We start from the raw sequence: 18431 nt of genomic DNA, 5'->3' as shown, positions 1-18431 counted from the left end.
TCCGCTAGCCAGAGAGGAAAGCCAACCCCGACTCCCATCTTCACTTCAGTGGGAGCGTTTGTTTTGATTTTTGTCCTCTCTTTCTCACAGACAAACCTGAGAGGCCCAATTTATCTGGGATAGAGTGAGGGGAAATAGGGCGCCTTGCCACTTGAACACTAGAACTTTAAGCCGGCGACGGTTCGCTGACTCTCTCTGCCAATGTCTTCCTCCACTGTAATGCAATGCTGACATCCACAGAACAACAGAGGGCTTTTGATAATACATTTAATGACAGATTAATAAATAATACAGCGTGATGCCATCGCCACAGAGTAGGAAACTGCCGTGGCGACCGCTGGCTGCACACGCTCCGATGCTCCCTATCTGCTGAGTTTCTGGAGAGAGAAAAGCCGAATCAAAGTCTTTTTTTTCTCCTACATGACATCTCCGGGTTTCCTGCGAGGAGTCAACAATGTGTACCAGTGCCCACCCACATCTTTAGGCTTGGCAACACAGGGACCGCAGAGAGAACAGGGGGAACAATTTGCTCATTCTCAACCAAGACATGGGGGCTTTGGACGAAGGGGAAAAAAAAGACACCCAATATCCAAAATCCCTCTCTCAGGGCCATCATGTGAAGAATTCCCCCTCTTCTCCTCCTCCCGTGCCCTCCCTCCCTCCTTTCCTCTTCTCTTCTTTTCTTTTTTAATCAAGCCGTCTGGGGTTGTCAGGTCTTTTGAGACGAGGACTCCCAGCCATGTGAAAAGTTAATCCCTTGTGGGCCTTCTTCTCCGTGGCGCTCATCTCCCTGGGAACACTGGTGGTGGTTAGCAGGCAGGTGGTAGTGGGTGGAGGGGGGGGGGGGGGAGGTGGAAAGGAAGAAGGATGGATGGAGCGATGGATGAACGGAGGGCCACCCTGACCAAGGGATAGAGTGCTGCAGACTCTATACAATGCTCCCTGGCTGACTTGGAAGGCCTGTGCTTGAACCAGGCCTCATCAGCCCCGCCACCCATCCCCACCCAAAAGCCCCAACGCACTCTCTACCCCCATTCTCCCTCCGTCGCTCCGTCTGAATCCGTAACTGCCAAGACCTTTTGATGAGGTTCCCTGCCTGACTGACAGACGGCTGGAACAGAGAGCAGAGGGGATTTGCGGCGTGGAGAGCCGGTCGAGTGGCTTCTGAAGGATGACAGTGGTTCACAATGGAGAGGGTGCTCCTGTCGCATTGTGCCCCAAACCTCCCCGGCGCACCATCTAACCCCCGCCCCCCCCACCCCCCGGCCACTTGGCTTCAACCGTTCCCCTCTTGCCGTTTCACTGTGTGTCAAAGCACCAATCCAGAAAGACTCCTCTTGGGCCTTCTGCCAAGGAATGAAGGACATGATAGATAATAGACGTGAGACGAGGGGTTCAACGGTTCTTTTGTAGGGATTCTCTCAATGAGCTGTTTCAGGGAAAGACACCAAGAGCAAGTACAAGGAAGTAAGACACAAACTGTCTCTTCTACTTCAAAGAAACCCTGCTTCTTATTGAACATTGCGAGGCGGAAGAGGTCAGAAAATGTGTCTGACAAAAGCTTGCTTCTCTCGCACAAGAAAGAGAAGAAGAAGAAGAAGAAAAAAAGGCACAGTTGAATTCTTTGCTTGCAGTGCACATTGGAAATATAGACAGGCTCAGTCAGCCATCTTTATCCCTCTCCCCTGTCCATCTCACGCTCACTCAATCCACCCTGACCCCACACACACCCTCACTCTTTCACACACCCATCCGGACTCCTACAAACCCACACACTCTCTTTCCCCCCTCTCCTCTCCTCTGCTCGCTCGCCCTCCCACTTGATGTGCGCCAAGCTTCCCCCCACCCTGCTCAGAAAAGAGCTGGAGGCAGGGAGAATCTCTGTTGGAAGGGTGTACGGAGTGAGATTTGGGAGTTTGTAAAGGTCAGAGCGGACTTTGTTCAATCTGAGGGTTTATCTCGGCAACAGCAGCGCAGGACAATGGGGCCGCTCGCCGCGCGACAGAAACCCAAGCTGTGGCAGCTAAATTACTTCACTGATAAGGCCGAATTAGAGGCACTGGGACCCCGGAGGCCAGGAACAGAGGAGGAGGGAGCAGAAAGAAAGGAAGGAGATGAGGAAAAAATAAGAGAGAGGCCACGTAAGGTTGAGAGAGGGAAGTGAAAAGTCAGTGAATCACAAAGACGAGAGCCCGGACTCTGATCTGGCTATAATTGAAGCACATGTCCTAAATTTTGGTATAAAGCAGGAGATGTCCGATTCAAGAACAACACTCCACATTACATTGTTGTGCTCAAAGTGGACAACACCACGGGCTGCTATCGCTGAGCTCCAGGGCGCCATTGTACAGAAGACACAGTGAGGGACTCAGGGGGGCCCCCGGTGATCCATCACGCAAATGGTGGCGACGGGGGGGACGTGCTCTGTGGGCGTGCACAGAGCAGAAAGAGAGGGTCCAAGATATATAGAGGTGTAAAGAGATGCAGAGGGTGACGGTGAGTAGAACGTGTCACTCCTGCAACGCTTCCACAGGAGAGGAAGAGGTGAAAGGGTGAGAGGGGCGGGAAAGAGCTTACTTTGTTCTACTTCAGTAGTTTGGTAGACGTGTTTGTGTGAGTCTCTCTCTCTCTCTCTCTCTCTCTCTCTCTCTGCAGAAGAAGACTCTCTCTCTGTGTGTTAAGAGCACTTAGCAGCGGCTTCATTCGCTCACAAAGCAGCACTGTGAGTTCTCGGCCAGCAGAGGGGAGCAGGCTTTGTCCCCACATACCCACAATAAAATACACACAACATATGTAGTTCCTTTCTACAATCAGGTGTTGGTCAGCTGAAAAAATAAATGGTACTTTCAGATAATATAATTGGTTTTAAATCAAAATTCACATAAATATGAAATGAAATCAGAGAGCCAAATTAGCATCACGTGGCCAAACAGATGCAATACTGTTACTATTATTCAGCATTTCTCCTCATAAATACCAACACACACAAACGCTTCACACAGTGACGCTGCTGCCTGTGTGTGTCCTCACATATCACACAGCTCCGTCCTAACAGCCTCAGATACCACCGCACATATTTCCTTGCTTTTTGCAACCTTTCTGTGGTATTGTGTGGCATGCTGGGTAGCACTGCATACCAGATGCACAACATCAGGGAGGGGGGGGGGGGGGGGGGAGGGAGAGAGAGAGAGAGAGAGAGAAAGCAGAGTCACATGACAGTTATAGAAGGCAGAGTGACTGACCGACTTCAAATGGCATTCAGGAGGATTCCAGTATCTTTCCCTGCAGTAATCTTACACTTGCTAAACACCAATGATACACAAACACTTGACATTACAGTCCCAGTGAGTGACGTACAGACTAAGGCAAACAAGATTGAATGAGGCAATGGTATCTCAAACATGAAATATCTGGGAAACATCTGTTAAAACTGCGATTTGTCATCTTGACACGAGCGCTGCACCTAAATTAAGATATTACAACAAACTCCTAGTGTGAAGCTGTTTTGGTTGGGGGGAAATCTGACAGATTTAGGATTATTTGGAGGGTGGAACATTGCCCCAGATGATTAATAGACAGCAGTGTGTATGTGTGTCCGTGCACACACATACGGCATATACACACACATAAACACGTAAGAGAACACCTCTGCAAATCTTGACTCTGTCAAAACCTCCTTGTTGTCTCACAGAGACAAGTCTGGGTCCTGCACCCAATGACAGTGATGGAGAAAATGAGAGAAAATCACTCGAGCGATTCCGGAGACTTTCCAAAGTAAAGACGTCCCGCCGTGTTCGACACTTCAACAATTCAACACTGTTTTTAGACGTAATGTCGTCATCGTGCTCAGCGTTTCACTCTACCCTGTTATTCTAAATGGCCAAGTGCAGGAAAGAATAACATGGGGGAATGTGTTTCCCTGCCTGTCTGCGTGTTGGTATGTCTGTGGGAACATACTGTATACTGTGTGTGTGTGTGTGAGTGTGTGCGTGTAGCTGCACCCCAGCACATGCACATGACACCCAGAGCTTTTAATCAAAATCAAGTGTAAAGAGTTAATCAAAAAAGTATTTCTCTACATTCCAGGCTTTGGAGCCGTATTGTGGATCTTATTATGGAAAATGGTAATCACAACAGCCACGGGAACCTGATTAATGGGTCACCACCTCCAGCTTGATTCACGGAAATGTTAAGCAACACAAGGGATTGAGTTTTAAACTGAGAGAGAGAGGGAAGTGAGTGAAAAGGGAAGAAAGAGGGAGAGAGTGACACAGAATAACCCGGGGCCAAAACAGGTCTAGCAGTGGAATATACAGTATAGTGTGTGTGTGTGTGTGACAGAAGGTGACCTTTCTCTGACACCTCACACACACACACACACACACTAATACAAACACACGGGCACACATGCACAATCTGAGATACAAAGCGTGACAGGAAAACCATAGCTGAGTCAAGATGAGCCTGATTTCATGGCTCATTTATAAACGATGAAGAGCCGGGATGATGTGTGGCCTCCCACTGCATATTTCTTTGTGGAAGTCGGCCTCTAATCAACAATATAAACAGCGTTTGACAAATGTCATCATCTTCCAGTGCAGCAAAGAGCCGTGTCATTGTCTGCTCCTGCCCTCAGGCCCCGGCTGATGGGACTATTCATCGGGTCAATGATGAACGATGGGGTTTCTCTAGATACATAGAGGAAGGAGAGGGGGAGATGGAGTTACCTGCGCTGTGCCACAGACGACTGATGGACCAATGTGGAGGTTTTTAAATTAATGTTTAAAACGTCTGCAGCGAGAAACCGCGTGCAATAAAGGACAGCATTGTGGAGGAGATGCGTGAGGAGACGGGAGGCGGGGTTACTCTGCCAAACAAGAGCTTCCATTGAGTCTGCAGGGCCGGAGTGGCTGAGGTCTGAAACCAATGACCAAGTAATAACAGCCCAAATCCCAGGGACAATATTTGTCGAGTTCCACTCTCTTCAAAGATGGATGACTTTGCCCCGTCCACTTCCTCGGGAGCCGGCGCACCTTTCATCTGGGCCCGGCACGTTCATTTATTAACTAATTAACAGATGTTGGTAACGAGTTATGAACAAATGATAAGGCATCAGGCTTCTAATCAAACCTGACATTTAATTTGCTGCCCCGCTTCCTCGTTATCAATTACCGTGTTCATTGAAGATAATTGACAACGGTTTGCGCCGGGACACAGGAGACCCGTCTTTAACAGCTCCTGAGAAAAACCCGGAGCTGCTGTGGTGTTTCTAGGGGCAACGGCGACCATATGTTTAATATTAGATGGAATCTGTTCCACTGGAGTGCTCAGAAAGCTGGGAAAATTGGATTAAATTGGCTAATGGCATGTTTAAAACCTACATAAAATGAACGTGGATGGAAGATATTACAGCGGGCCGGCTCAGGCCTTGTGGTGTTACGCTCGCTCTCTCCCTCTCTGCCGCTTTTGCTCCGTGTGTAAACTTGGGGTTTCTTTCAAAGTCAAGTAATGATGACATGAAACCACACACTGTTGGTCAATACTGTTATTAGAAACCACAAGCGTGATATCCCTTTCATTACCATGTGGGAGTGTGGGCGCACGTCCCAAAGTAACTCCTTACATTAACACACAATCTCACACAATCAACCTTGAAAAACTCGCAACTGCTTATAAAGAGAAGGAAACGTGTATTTTTTTTTTTTGCTCTGCCAAAATTAGGGTTTTGAAACAAGGCCGCATTTAAATAAACATTACAGCTGAAATAAAAAAGTAAGGATGTCAGGAATATATGAAGCATAGAAGGTTAAATAAGATCAGAACAGAAGACGTCTTGTGTGAACTCATTATATTCCTAGAGCCAAGGAGATAAAAACCAAGCAGATCTGTCGTTTCTCCTGTTGGGCGCATTAAGGAGATGCACCTTCAGCTCAAGGCCGTGCTCATCAGAGCGTGCTGCTGATTTGATTACTGAGAGACATGATAATCACCCCCATTTATGTGAGCAGCTTCACTCACGCGGCGTAACCCGACACAATAGTCGACAACGCAGGGGTCCCGGTTAACTGGATGTAATGTTGGGACAGAGGCTGTCAGAGTTAAGACGATACGTGGAAGGATTCACGTGGGGATGAAGTCTTAACGTGTTGTGCCGAGCGCTGACTTTCTCTGACCTTAACCAACACCCATTACTGCCACAAAAGAACAAGGCTGTCACGGTGAGAACATTGGAGAGCACATTAGTCAAATCCAGCAGGAAACAACTCAACCATTCGTTATCTCGCTGGCTCTGTCTCACCCTCTCTCTCTCTGTCTGGCACTATGCGTTCACTCGGTGTGACTACTGTCTCCTGGCAGTGCTGTCCCTGGGAGTTTCTGTCCTATCAGTTCGGTACCAGGCACTCCATCGGCCAAACGTCAAGATAAAGAACGGCTTTTTGTGGAAGGCAAACAGATCAGACGAGCTGCAAACTGCACCTTGAATGCCCCGCAGGGATATCTCGCCGCATAAAAACTTGGCCATCCGCCCTCTTCAGGTAGAGCACAAAAGGCGAGCAAACACTTGGGGAGGCAGGAGGTGGGGTCAGGACAGATAAGTGTCAGGGCGCGCCAGGACTTCTTCTTCGTTGGGAGACAAGGACATTAGTTTGGCTTAGCGATTAGGTCGGGAACAAAAGGAGCAAGGCGCTGACGTGAAAAGCCGGCTGTCAAGCTGAGAGATTTAGTGGCTGACTGAGGGTGAGGGAGATGCCTGATGCCATGACTGGATGGGTATCTGTCACGTAGGCCTTCTGGCGACATGAGAGTGCCCGCTAGACGTCTTAGCCTATCACTAAGTCAATAAGAGGGTAAACAGAAGAGCCAGCATACTTCTCGCCTCTTTCCACACATCATTGGACGAATACTGATATGAAAAATCACCCCACACCAGCAAAGAGTCAACAGAGGGAGAGAAGGGGACAGGGAGAATGAAGTTTGCCCGGCAACAAAGTCATCCCAAGGTCCATAGGTGCAAACAGACAAACATGGCTCCAAGGGGCGACATGGATGATGTGATACACGTTCCTGACCTCGTGCAGACGCTCTAGGATCAAAGCACATCCTGACAATGGAAATGAACAATATGTCCTTGGTGAATCCCTTCATGGTGACCCTGTAATGGATCTACATTTGTGTATTTAGTCCTGGACCATTAGTGACATTTACATTCTGTATTAGGCAAACTGACAAGCAAGTGACTCCATCTTCTTAGACGGGGTGAGATTTGGCTGTGTGTGTGTGTGTGTGTGTGTGTGTGTGTGTGTGTGTGTGTTGCCCTTGAAACGAGAGTTAAAGAGCAAACACTCAAGTTGGGCGAACAAAAGATAGCGAGAGATGACAAAGGCGAAAGATGTTGGAGACATTTCAAAGGCTGTGATTCAGAGGTGCAGGGACACGCCTCGTGGTCACCGCTGAGGGAGACGGGAGAGTCAACATCATTAATATGGAGGGCTTGGCCGCTGTCGGTCTGACTTCAAAATTCCGGAAGGTTCCACACACGGACGCAACAAAAGAGATTTGATTTGATCTGTTGGGTTTCCTTCTCCGTGTCATGTGTTCCAGCCCGCCACGCTTCATCCAGATACGCTCACTTGCCCCCTCCGTGCCATCCCCACGCCCCGGGGAGTTCGATCAGTCGGGTCCTTTCAATGCCAGTCAGAGAAGAGTACAGCACCTCCAGCCATTGTATGGTGACAAGCCTCTATCAATGGACAAGCCGGGCCAATCTAGCAGCCAGATAATAGCAGCAGTCACTCTGACAGTAGATCCCCACGCCGGACTCTCTGAGGACCTCTGCTCACTCTGCTTGCTCAGGCCTTTCTATCCTGAGGGGTTGGCAGCCATGCACACACTCCAAAACATACACACACACACACACACACACACGCTAGACCCGAGGCCGTGGCGTTCTATCATGTTGTGCTAAAGGGAGAGCATAATGGTTTTTAAATGGATGACTCAGTGCCGGTCCAGAGAGGGAGTCTGAGACAGAAGAGAATGGCCATGGCCTGCAGCGGAGCAGCTCTTAGATTGAGCTGTCCGTCTCGCTGAAATGAGCCTGAGTTAACACCTCTTCCAGTCCCCGACGCCCCGGGACAGACAACAGTAGGCTTCCTCTCTGCCTTCCTCTTTCATCTTTCCCTCACTCCTGCTCCTTCTCTCTCTCTCTTTGTCTCCATTGGTAGATCCATACTTCTACTTCTTGATAGCTGGAGTGGTACAGCTGAGGTGGTAGACCGCCGCGCTCGCAGTGCCAACCTTAATGACTTTATTCCCCAGCCTTCGTAAAAATCCACAAAAATGCAACTCAGTCTAGTAAAAAATTGTTTTGGATTTTTGTGTTTTGCAGATGCAGTCGAGGTGTTTTTCATATTTTCAATAAAGCGAGAGAAGGAGCTGCACACCCAGCTGTTTCTCCCAAACACTGACATCTGGAGCAAACAAGCAGCGACACATTTTACTAGAAAACAGACGCACAATTAAACTTTGATGAACTGACATGATAAGCATATTAAAAGTTTCAGGCGCCTCTTTTTCCTACCAACCAGCACCGGGCTGTGATGGATGAGGCCTCGCTTAGATATGATCATATTTTACAACATATGACATCACTTATTATCTCTCACAACACATCCCTCTGTTTTGGCAAGAGAATGGTGGAGGACACACACACACACACACACACACACACACACACACACACACACAGCTCCCATTAAGAGTGTTGGACTTGTGCCTTCTGATGGCGTCAGAAACCTGTTTTTAGATCTTTTTCTTCCTCCTCCGTCGGCCCTCACTCGTGGTTTCACATCTAACATCTTTCCTCACTCAGAGCTCTAACCCCCCTCTCTCTCTCTCTCATGCCTGTCTATTTGTCTAAGACCAGAGGCAGTAGATGAGTAGAGGGGTGGATGGTGTATGAGGGGTGCGCGGGGGTCTCCTCGGGGAGTCGGTCGATGGCTATCAACAGGCTGACTGTTATGACTATCTGTGATAAGGGTCTGGGAGAGAAGAGCCCCTGAAGGCCCCCGGCCCCAAACGAGACAGGATGTAGAACAGCCCCGGTCGGCTGAAGCCAGTCTGCCAAATGCTGTTCGTAAGGGAGAAGAGAAGAAGAGAGACGAGATGCATCCAAGGATGAAGACCAAGAAGTCCAGATCTTCCTCACTCACTTTGTCCTGCAGACGCAGAAGAAACTGGTGTGCCCAGGCATTTCTGTGTACACGTGTGAATATTTCTACACCTGAAGGTGGCTTTTCTTTTCCTGTAGGCCAAAGGGCTGAAGCTCGGCTGATGCATATGCATGAGCGGTGCGTCGGGGGAGTAGAGAGAGAGAGAGAGAGAGAGAGAGAGAGAGAGAGAGAGAGAGAGAGAGAGAGAGAGAGAGAGAGAGAGAGAGAGAGAGAGAGAGAGAGAGAGAGAAGGAAGGAGGAGGAGGAGTGAGCGAAAACATGAGAGCAGGAGGGAGAGTGTAGCTTTTGGAGAGGCGCCCTTTGCACCCCAGATGACTAGCCATAATATGAACTCTAAAAAGGAAAACGTTAAGCGTGGCGCGCCGCCATGCTGCGTGTGCCTCGACGCTGTAATCACCCGCTCGCTCCCACAACTGTTAGAATGACAAGAGGAAGGAAAATAAATACAAAGTAGGATGGGAATGATGTGGGATAATAACTGGAGAGATGAATGCAGAGGAAACATCCAGGGACACACGAGGAGACCAGAGAGGAAATGAGTCCAGGGAGAGTGTGTGAGACGATCAGAGACGTCACTGTTATGAGACTCTGATGAAGGGAAATGAAGCAGAAAGCAGAGTGTGCAGATGACTTCATCCTATTTTAAAGTAAATTAGTAGGACTCATCTTTCATTCATTATCACCTCAGAACCACCCAAAGAAATGAATATGCATCCAAATGAATCCAATCCCAAATAACTACAGGCCCTATTCTACAAATATTGGATGTTTGTGTCGAAAAACTATGATACATTTGCAGTGGCGACTGCACAGATCAGCTGGTGACTGAATACAGCCAGCAAGGCCTGACGACAGACGAAGACTCCAGGAGTCAAATGAAAAGCAGGCCGGTATGTTACATCTCTGATTAGACACATGAGAGAGAGAGGGAGAGAGAGAGAGAGAGAGGGAGACAGAGACAGAGACAGAGATTGGGAGTTCCTTTTCCCCCTAATGAGCTTACTGAAGCAACTTCAATATCCTCTAATGTCATGTTGAAATGAAAATTAATAGTTCAATATGCCGCCGCCGCCGCATTGGGCCACGCTTCTTCCATTTCCATATCGGGTGGCGTGACCAAATGAGTGTGCTCGCTCGCTCGGACCGACGCCCAGAAAAGCTGATACCTCCACTAATCAGCCAGATTTTTCCATCTGACATTGCAGGGCTTGCTAGAATTCTGGGAGAGTGCGTCTTGCCTGTGTGTGTGTGTGTGTGTGTGTGTGTGTGTGGGATCAAAGATGAGGTCCAATCACGTACGGGGGACCTAAATGGCTCGAGCGTCGGCACAGTCGCAGATATCTGCAGGGGAATGAAGAGCGACGGCTGGAAATAGCAGAGCGGCTCCCTCCTTCACTTACCCTCGTCTGTGTCGCCGCATCGCCTCCGCCGCCACCGCTCTTTCATTCCTTATCTTACATTTTGTGATTGGGTAAATCTGTCAAATCATTGAGTTTGACGAGTGGGGAATAAAACTCAAACTAAACAAGGCGGAAAGATTCCGGGCGTGTTCCTACCTCCCATCCGAAGGAGCCGTCTTTGGCCCCGTGGTGGAGCGAGCTGTGCAGGCCAAACCTCTCGCCGGCACCGACGCGGGCCTTGGCCCAGACCCCGAGGCCGGCGCCTGGCACCGAGGACTCCCGCAGCTCCAGTTCACTGGGAATCGGAATGTCGTCGGGAATGTAGACCGGCGCCTCGTAGGGCGAGCCCTCCTTGGGTGTGGTGAAGTCCTGGTCATTGCTGCTGCTGTTGTTGTTGTGGAGTAGGTGGTGGTGGGTGGCGTAGATGTGGGGGTGCAGCAGGTGATGGTGGTGGTTGTTTGGGTGGGAGGGGGTCGGTGAGGGCAGGGGCGACATGTTCATGACGCCATCCTCCGTGTCGTCTTCCGGGCTGTCGCCGCCGCCGCCGCCTCCGCCGGCCGCTAAACCCGGGAGGTCGGCCTCTGTCTCGTACATGTTGTCCACCGGCTCGCTGTCATCTGAGAGGAGACACAGAGGAAGAGGAAGAGGAGAGGACGGTGAGTACAACAGAGAAGCTACAGCATGTGAACCCTGCATCAACACGGCGTGAGTGACACAGCGGCTCAGACCTTCACCCTGAAACCAACACGGCCCCATCTATCACTAAACCACACCGTGAGAGGATCTGGGAAAAACAAGAAGAAATCGCTCAGTTTGCAGATTCTCCAAGCGAGGAGATGGAACGTTACGTCAGCCAAGTGCACGCTGGGAAATGTTCTCAGCTGGAGTGGACCTCGCCGTTTAGCGCCGGGGCTCGTCTTACAAGTAATAGCCGTGCCTATCGCTGACCTGCTTAGCCCAGTCGCCCGGCATTACCATCATGTCCGGGGCGACTGACAGCGGCGTGGTGGCGGCGCTCCAGCTTCTAACCATTGCGACATCAGTGAAAATGATGATGAGCGCCGCATGTGTGTGTGGACGCGTATTAGCGAGGCATGTTGGCTCCGAGCTCCAGCACCGCTTCTCCTGGGGTGTTATTGAGTTGTCATCTGTGGACAGTGAGGCTTAGCAAAGGTGCTTATGTACGTCTGTGTGTGTGTGTGTGTGTGTGTGTACCTTCTGGGAGAATATCCTAGTTGACAGAATAAGGAGAGAAAGAGAGAAGGCTTCGGCAAGAGTCTAATACAGTTAATATAAGTGTGTGTGTGTGCTTGTTTGTGAGTCTCTATGTGTGTGTCTCCGTCTCTCTCTCTCTCTCTCCCCTCTGGACAGACCCCGGTGTCTTTACTCAAAGAACCACTGCAGTTTTACTATCTAAACACAGGGACTGGCAATCAGCGGGCTAACTAGGCCCAAAATTACAGCAGGAGTGGTTCCAATCAAGTCCTCTCCCTGCGTCAGCCTCCGTCCAGGCCGCTGCCAAGCCCGCCGCCGCCGCCGCTTCCCACGTCTGAGCCGGAGCCGAAACAGGCACGGACGTTTACGAGGGCGCACGCAAGCAAGCGGCGTTTATCCAAGCTCCTCCAAACGCCTGAATTTGAATAAAGTTGATAAAGGCTGAGAAAGATTAGCTGCGTCTTGACTGGAGAGAGTTTAAACGAGCTGGAGAGAGCAGGAAGTTCAGCCATCAGATGCTCGTAGAGGATTTAAATGTGAAATATGAAACCGTGTGACAGCGGCTTCTCAGCGTCGGTGGCGATCCAGGAAAGTTATCACGTAAAGCCGCGGCAGTAAAACGCTGGCTTTTATGACTGATTTTTGCGTCATCCGGGGATATTTTTTTTTGCCCTGGAAAAGTCCCCGTTTTCTTTAATGATGAGTGTTTCACAGAGGCTCAGACCGGGCGGGCAATTAAGCCTGGAACATGTGAGCCGGCAGTAGCTTCCACTTTTCACAGATCAATTAAAGTTTTATAACGGGGCCCTATCTGCTTCTCCCACTGCACAATCAAAAGTGTTTTCAGCCCCGTTAAAAAGCCCGCCCCCCCCGCCCCCCCCAACACACACACACACACACACACTCGCTGGCACTCGACCCATCAAGAGCAATTTGGACAAGCAGAGAGAGACAAGCTTGGAAAATCTATTAAATACTATTTGGCTTTAAGAGGCAGTGCGCAGAAGAAAAAAAAAAATGCACAGATCGCTACATCCAGTAATTGAGTAACAAGCAGAAAGAGAGAAAAAAAAAACAAGCCTCTTAATTTTAATGAACAAAACATCTTTTGTGAGACACGGAGCAGCAGCGACGCAGCGTGAGGCGAAACAACTGCGAGTCTCACGGCCGCCGCTACGTCTTTAATGCGTGAGAGCGTAGCCCGGAGAGGAAAGCTTTGAGATGTGGCCGGAGGAGACGCCCGCCCTCTGCCAGACGGCACGCCGGCTCAGATGAGCTTTAAAAAAAAAGCTGGTGATGAGAAAAGAAAGCAAGAAAATAATAAAAGGGGCCAGGAAGAGGATGAGGAGGAGGCGAAGAGTCTCAAATCTGAGGCGTGAGCTGCTTTTAAACGGCCCCGTGTTTGCTCTGGGTCTCCACAGATCCAAGAGGAGATGTTAGCTTCTCCTCCCTGAGGGCTGCTTAGGGCCAGATAGCGGCCTCCTCTCCTGCCTCCTCGTGTTGTTCTTTCTCTCTCCGCTCCTCTCGCCATCTCTTTCTCTTTTTACGGGGAGCTATTTATCCTGATTACATCAGGGGTCAATCATTAATTCGCACCTTGGGGGTCCGGTGCTGGCCGCGGCTACAATGGGCCGCTTGTTCTCCGGCTGTTATTCCAGTGGAAAACTCCGGTGCTGGGGCCGAGAGCCGGGCCGGGCCACATGAAGGCGGCCCATTTAGCTGATAAATTGTAAATGCGCGCCTTAAACGGAGCTCTTTGTTTTCCCTGCAATAACAAAGATTTTAAGGCACGTCTGAACACAGATGCGGGCTATCATGCAGGCAAACACACAAACAGCCACACACACACATCTGTTTGCCACCATAGGAGCTGTTAGCGTACTATAAACACATGTGCTAGAGATCAGATGGAGCTGTAGGTAAAGATGATATCTCATAATTACAGCATGTTAGGGTGGAGCTACACCATGTGGTGCAGATAGGACGTCCATAGATGCTCACACACACATTAGAGACAGCCATAGATGCTCACACACACATTAGAGACATCCATAGATACTCACACACACACACATAAGAGACATCCACACAATGGCTCCATTAAAATCTGGACAAAAAAAGTGAAAATAGTGAAAAAATAGGAAACGGTGATAAGGTCGTAATCAGCGTTGCCATGGCGAAATAACTTGACACGGTGCTGAAAATCAGCAGCTCGATCGGAGGCCTTACAACAGGCAAATTGTTCTGTGGTTGTGTTTAATCAGAGCACTCGAGACTTAAACGCACAAAGATAGAGATCTGGAGTCATTTTCTGCCGTCTGCCCCGAACACACACACACACACAAACACATGTGCCTTGTGGCGCTCGCTCACACTGAGCCGCTCTGTGGACGCCGACACAGAGGAGCAGCTCTGCCTGCACACACGCCAGAATGGACACTTTCATTTTGTTTTTTTTAAGGGAAGGGGAACCCATAAATAATGCATGTGTAATTAACTCTGCTGAGGAGGTTCTGCTCTCGCCCGCGCTCGCTTTGTCCGCCCGTCCATCTTACAGGAGACCTTTGGACGCCATCCAGAGACCGACGCAGTCCATTTGGGTCGCATTGGGTCTGATGGTGGCGCTGTAATAACCGTGTTTTTGATGTTGAACTTTTTGAAAGGTGAGTCAGAGAGACGACGCCCATTTTGTACCCAACTAGGGTTTTCTGCCATTTTGAATTTTTCACCGACACAGTTTGTTGTGTCTGCTACAAGTTTTGGTCAATTGTCACAAAGTTGTGTGTGTTATTTTGGAAATTTGGGGGAAATTCCTCACAAATGTGCTATAAATTTGAGTTGGAGTGGCTCATTCCTTTAAAAAGTGCTGCCTCTCCTTAATGAAGCCTGCGATCACTGCTAAGCATCGACAGACCTGATGGCGGCGCACATCATAGAGCCTCACCCTGCTGGGCCTCGACCCCGGGCTGTCCTCAGAGCCAGGTGTGTGTGCTGCGCGGTTGAGAGTCTGCAGCTCTGGCTGGAAGCGGGACATGCGTGCATTATGACGGCCGTGTAGCCGACCTTCCCTCTCCGATGCACACGGAGACTGAATCTTTGTCTGGCAGTAAGATGATCTGCTTCAATTCAAAAGGAAAAGCCGGGGCCACTGATGAAAAGCCGGCGTCCAGGGAAAAGACTCAACTATGTGAGGTTCTGCACCGGCTCCAAATATGGGGAGGAAAGACCGTCTGGAACAAGGCTGGGGGGGCCGTGGGGGGGGCGGCGGAATGAGACCATGACAGATATGAAGAATGGGCGGGTGGTTGCGCAATAAATGACCAAACATTTTGATGTGGGAGTGCCGAGCGTACGTGTGTGTTCATTACTGTGAGGATGTGTGAGCGCCGGCGTTCAGACACACACACACACACACACACACACACACACACACACGTGGCAATATGGTCCACCGGGCCACAGAGTGACACTGGTACCTGTTCCTCTTTAGGGCGGTGGTTGAGGCCTTTGATGGCTCAGCCGCCGCACAAAAGAGCCTAATCGCCCGTCTGCTTTGAAAAACAGGCTGGGCGGCGAGGTGAGAGGCAGGAGAAGAGAGGGGAGAGGCAGCTGGGAGAATCAAACCAAATCGAAGGTGTATAGGGGGAGAGAGAGAGAGAGAGAGAGATAGAAAGGTGGAGAGCGAGAGAAAGAGAGAGAGAGAGCAAGAGCGAGAGTGAGAGAGAAAGGTGGAGAGAGAGAGAGAGAGAGAGAGAGAGAGAGAGAGAGAGAGAGAGAGAGAGAGAGAGAGAGAGAGCGAGGTGAGAAGCTGGTGTGTTTTTCCGCGCTGGTACAGGAGCGCCGTGTTCACGATGACGTATGGCTGTAAATGGAAGCATGTGACGAGTCGGCCAAGAGAGGGAGATCAGGGGAGAAGGCGAGCGTTAGGTGTGTGTGAGTAAGTGAGTTTGTGTGCGTGCGTGTGTGTGTGTCTGTGTGTAGTTGTGAGCAGAGTCAGTTACAATACCAGCAAGCTTCTCCAAGTTAGAGCGCCACACACTTTCCCCTTGTAAAAGCACCGCAGAACGTTTCCAAGCAACACTTAAAGCTACAACGGGTTCTTTAGAGCAGGCGAAGACAGACAGGTAGGCAGAGAGACAGACAGACAGAAGGGCAGAGCTGCAGCTGTCATCCTCGCTCTGCTTTTTCCTCTTCCTCATTTCCTCTCCTTACTTCTGATCATTTCATTTACACACACTAACAAAACAATGGACAACTGGACTGACTGGGCTGTGTGTGTGTGTGTGTGTGTGTGTGTGTGTGTGTGTGTGTGTGTGTGTGTGTGTGTGTGTGTGTGCATATTCATGTTTGTGTGTGCTAGGGTCTGTGTGTAACAACATTATGACACGGCTGATGTATTGATGTGTTATTTGTGCTGATCAGCCTGGAGGCATTCTGTCCTCTGATGGTGTGTGTGTTTGTGTGTGTGTGTGTGTGTGTGTGTGTGTGTGTGTGTGTGTGTGTGTCAGAGTGTGCGTGTGCGGACTGAGACCCGATCAAGCTCCAGGCAAATCGAAGACAGCAGGCAACCTCCTGCAGCTGAGAGCAGCTGAGTGTGTGTGTGTGTGTGTGTGTGTCTGTGTGTGTGTGTGGTGGCCCTGGTCCCAGGGGGCCCCGGGGGCCCCGGCTGCTGCAGACATTTATTAACAGGGCAGATTAATAGCACTCGGAGAGAACATGTTCACAAACATGATAAATATTAATAATAATCAATAGCGAGTTACATTTGCCAAATTGAGTCGCAAACATCACCCAGGGGGAGGGAGGGGGAGGAGGGGGGAGGAGAGGAGAGCTGGGGGAAAGGAGGAAAGGATGTGATCAGACGGTGAAAATGACAAATGAGAGAAAGTGAAACTAAACAGAACGAGATATAGAGATAAAGACACAATCTGCTGAGATCCACATTTATAACTCTACTAACTCTGATCATTCTAATTATTCATTTAAATGTTATTTGACTGTAACGTTACATACCCATATCAATGATGTCAGCTGCATTTTGTAGCTCTGATCACACACACACACACACACACACACACACTGACCCAAGCGTCAGCAGAGAGGCAGTGAAGAAGCAGAGCCGAGGACAAACCAGTCCTACACAAGCAGACGGCAAGAATGTTAAAGCTGCTGAACGAGCGACTTAATAACAATGATCTGAACTGTGTGTGTCTGCGTGTGTGTGTGAGTGAGTATGTGTGTGTGTGTGGGTGTAATTACAGGGAGTGAAATGTTAAAGAAAGATGTCCTTAACACTCTTTAATCATTTAATGCTGCAGGAGAAATGATACAGTCGTCCCAGATAACATGACAGAGAACAACGCACACTGCACAGGAACAAACCATCACACACTCCTCACCTTCCCTCTGTGTGTGTGTGTGTGTGTGTGTGTGTGTGTGGCTTCATTGAGCAGAGTATTGGGGGGGCCAGACAGCGAGCTTGGGGGGACACACAGGCAGACAGCGTGCAGAACAAACCCATCCATTCTTATTAACCAGGGGAGGAGAGAGAGGGGAGAGGCTGTGTGTGTGTGTGTGTGTGTGTGTGTGTGTGTGTGTGTGTGTGTGTGTGTGTGTGTTCTTCACTGTATTAGCATTAGTCTCCTGTGTGAAATGTTTAGATAGAAACATTTTCCAAAATATATTAAATACAGAACGGGTCAAACTGTGTAAACACATCCTGATAGAATGTTGGAGTGTATTGATCAGTCGATGGTAATTATGCACTAACACTCACCGACGTGTGTGTTCATCTGAGCCTGTGTGTGTGAGTGTGTAAGTGTGTGCAGCAGCAGAGCTTGTTCTGGCATCTATACATACAGTAGCTGTATGCTGTGTGTGTGTGTGTGTGTGTGTGTGTGTGTGTGTGTGTGTGTGGGGGGTGATATTCACCTCTGCCATAGGAAGCAGCCTGCACCCATACATCAGTCTATTACTCTGCAGCCTTGTGCCGCTCTGTGCCGCTCTGTGCCGCTCTTCTTCTCGCCTGCTCCCTCCAGTCATTAGCCAGTGAATTAACGACAATCCAGCGTGCTATTAATCACCCTGACAAAAGTGTTAGAGCTGCCTGGCTAGGCCGGCACGAGACGGAGGAGGAGGAGGGGGAGGAGGAGGAGAAGGAGGAGGAGGAGGGGATGGTGGAAGGAGGGGCGGGGGGTTCAGAGGAGAATGACAGAGGAGAGAGTAGGTGTTCAGGCTCCGTGGTGCAGCACAGGAGAAAATAGGGAGGAGGAGGATGGAGCTGTGAAGGAGGTGAAAGAGAAGTAAAGGAGATGAAGGAATGTGTGTGTGTGTGTGTGTGTGTGAGTGTGTGTGTTTGATTCTTGCTTTCTGCAGCCACAAACTGTACTCAAAGTGAGCGGCCTTCAGATAAATAAGAGCGATCCCCCAGAGGGCCTGAGGAGGCGCTGTGGAGCTCAGAGGGCAGAGAGAGAGAGAGAACCTATCGCCAAGGCAACGACACTACTGACCATTAAAACAGCAGCCTGTGAATATTCACCAGCATCGCTCATCTGACTGAGCAGCTACAGAAACACTATAGGAT

General features: G+C 49.7%; 1 protein-coding gene across 5 annotated transcripts in view; it reads right to left on the bottom strand.

Annotated features, from left to right (window-relative positions):
• prdm16 (PR domain containing 16) overlaps nucleotides 1-18431 on the bottom strand; it is a 161958-nt gene that overhangs the window by 94617 nt on the left and 48910 nt on the right. For all 5 annotated transcript variants that reach the window (XM_076163463.1, XM_076163460.1, XM_076163461.1 and 2 more), the window contains exon 2: nucleotides 10790-11250. In XM_076163463.1, the coding sequence (XP_076019578.1) occupies nucleotides 10790-11250 (461 nt within the window). The remainder of the gene's footprint in view (nucleotides 1-10789; nucleotides 11251-18431) is intronic.

The sequence above is a fragment of the Genypterus blacodes genome, unplaced genomic scaffold (genome assembly GCF_046128005.1).
Source record: "Genypterus blacodes isolate CSIRO-AG114 ecotype Tasmania unplaced genomic scaffold, CSIRO-AGI_Gbla_v1 ptg000131l_1, whole genome shotgun sequence".
Classification (NCBI taxonomy): Eukaryota; Metazoa; Chordata; class Actinopteri; order Ophidiiformes; family Ophidiidae; genus Genypterus; species Genypterus blacodes.
The sequence above is the reverse complement of the archived record's forward strand: the minus strand, read 5'-3'. Positions and strand labels throughout refer to the sequence as shown.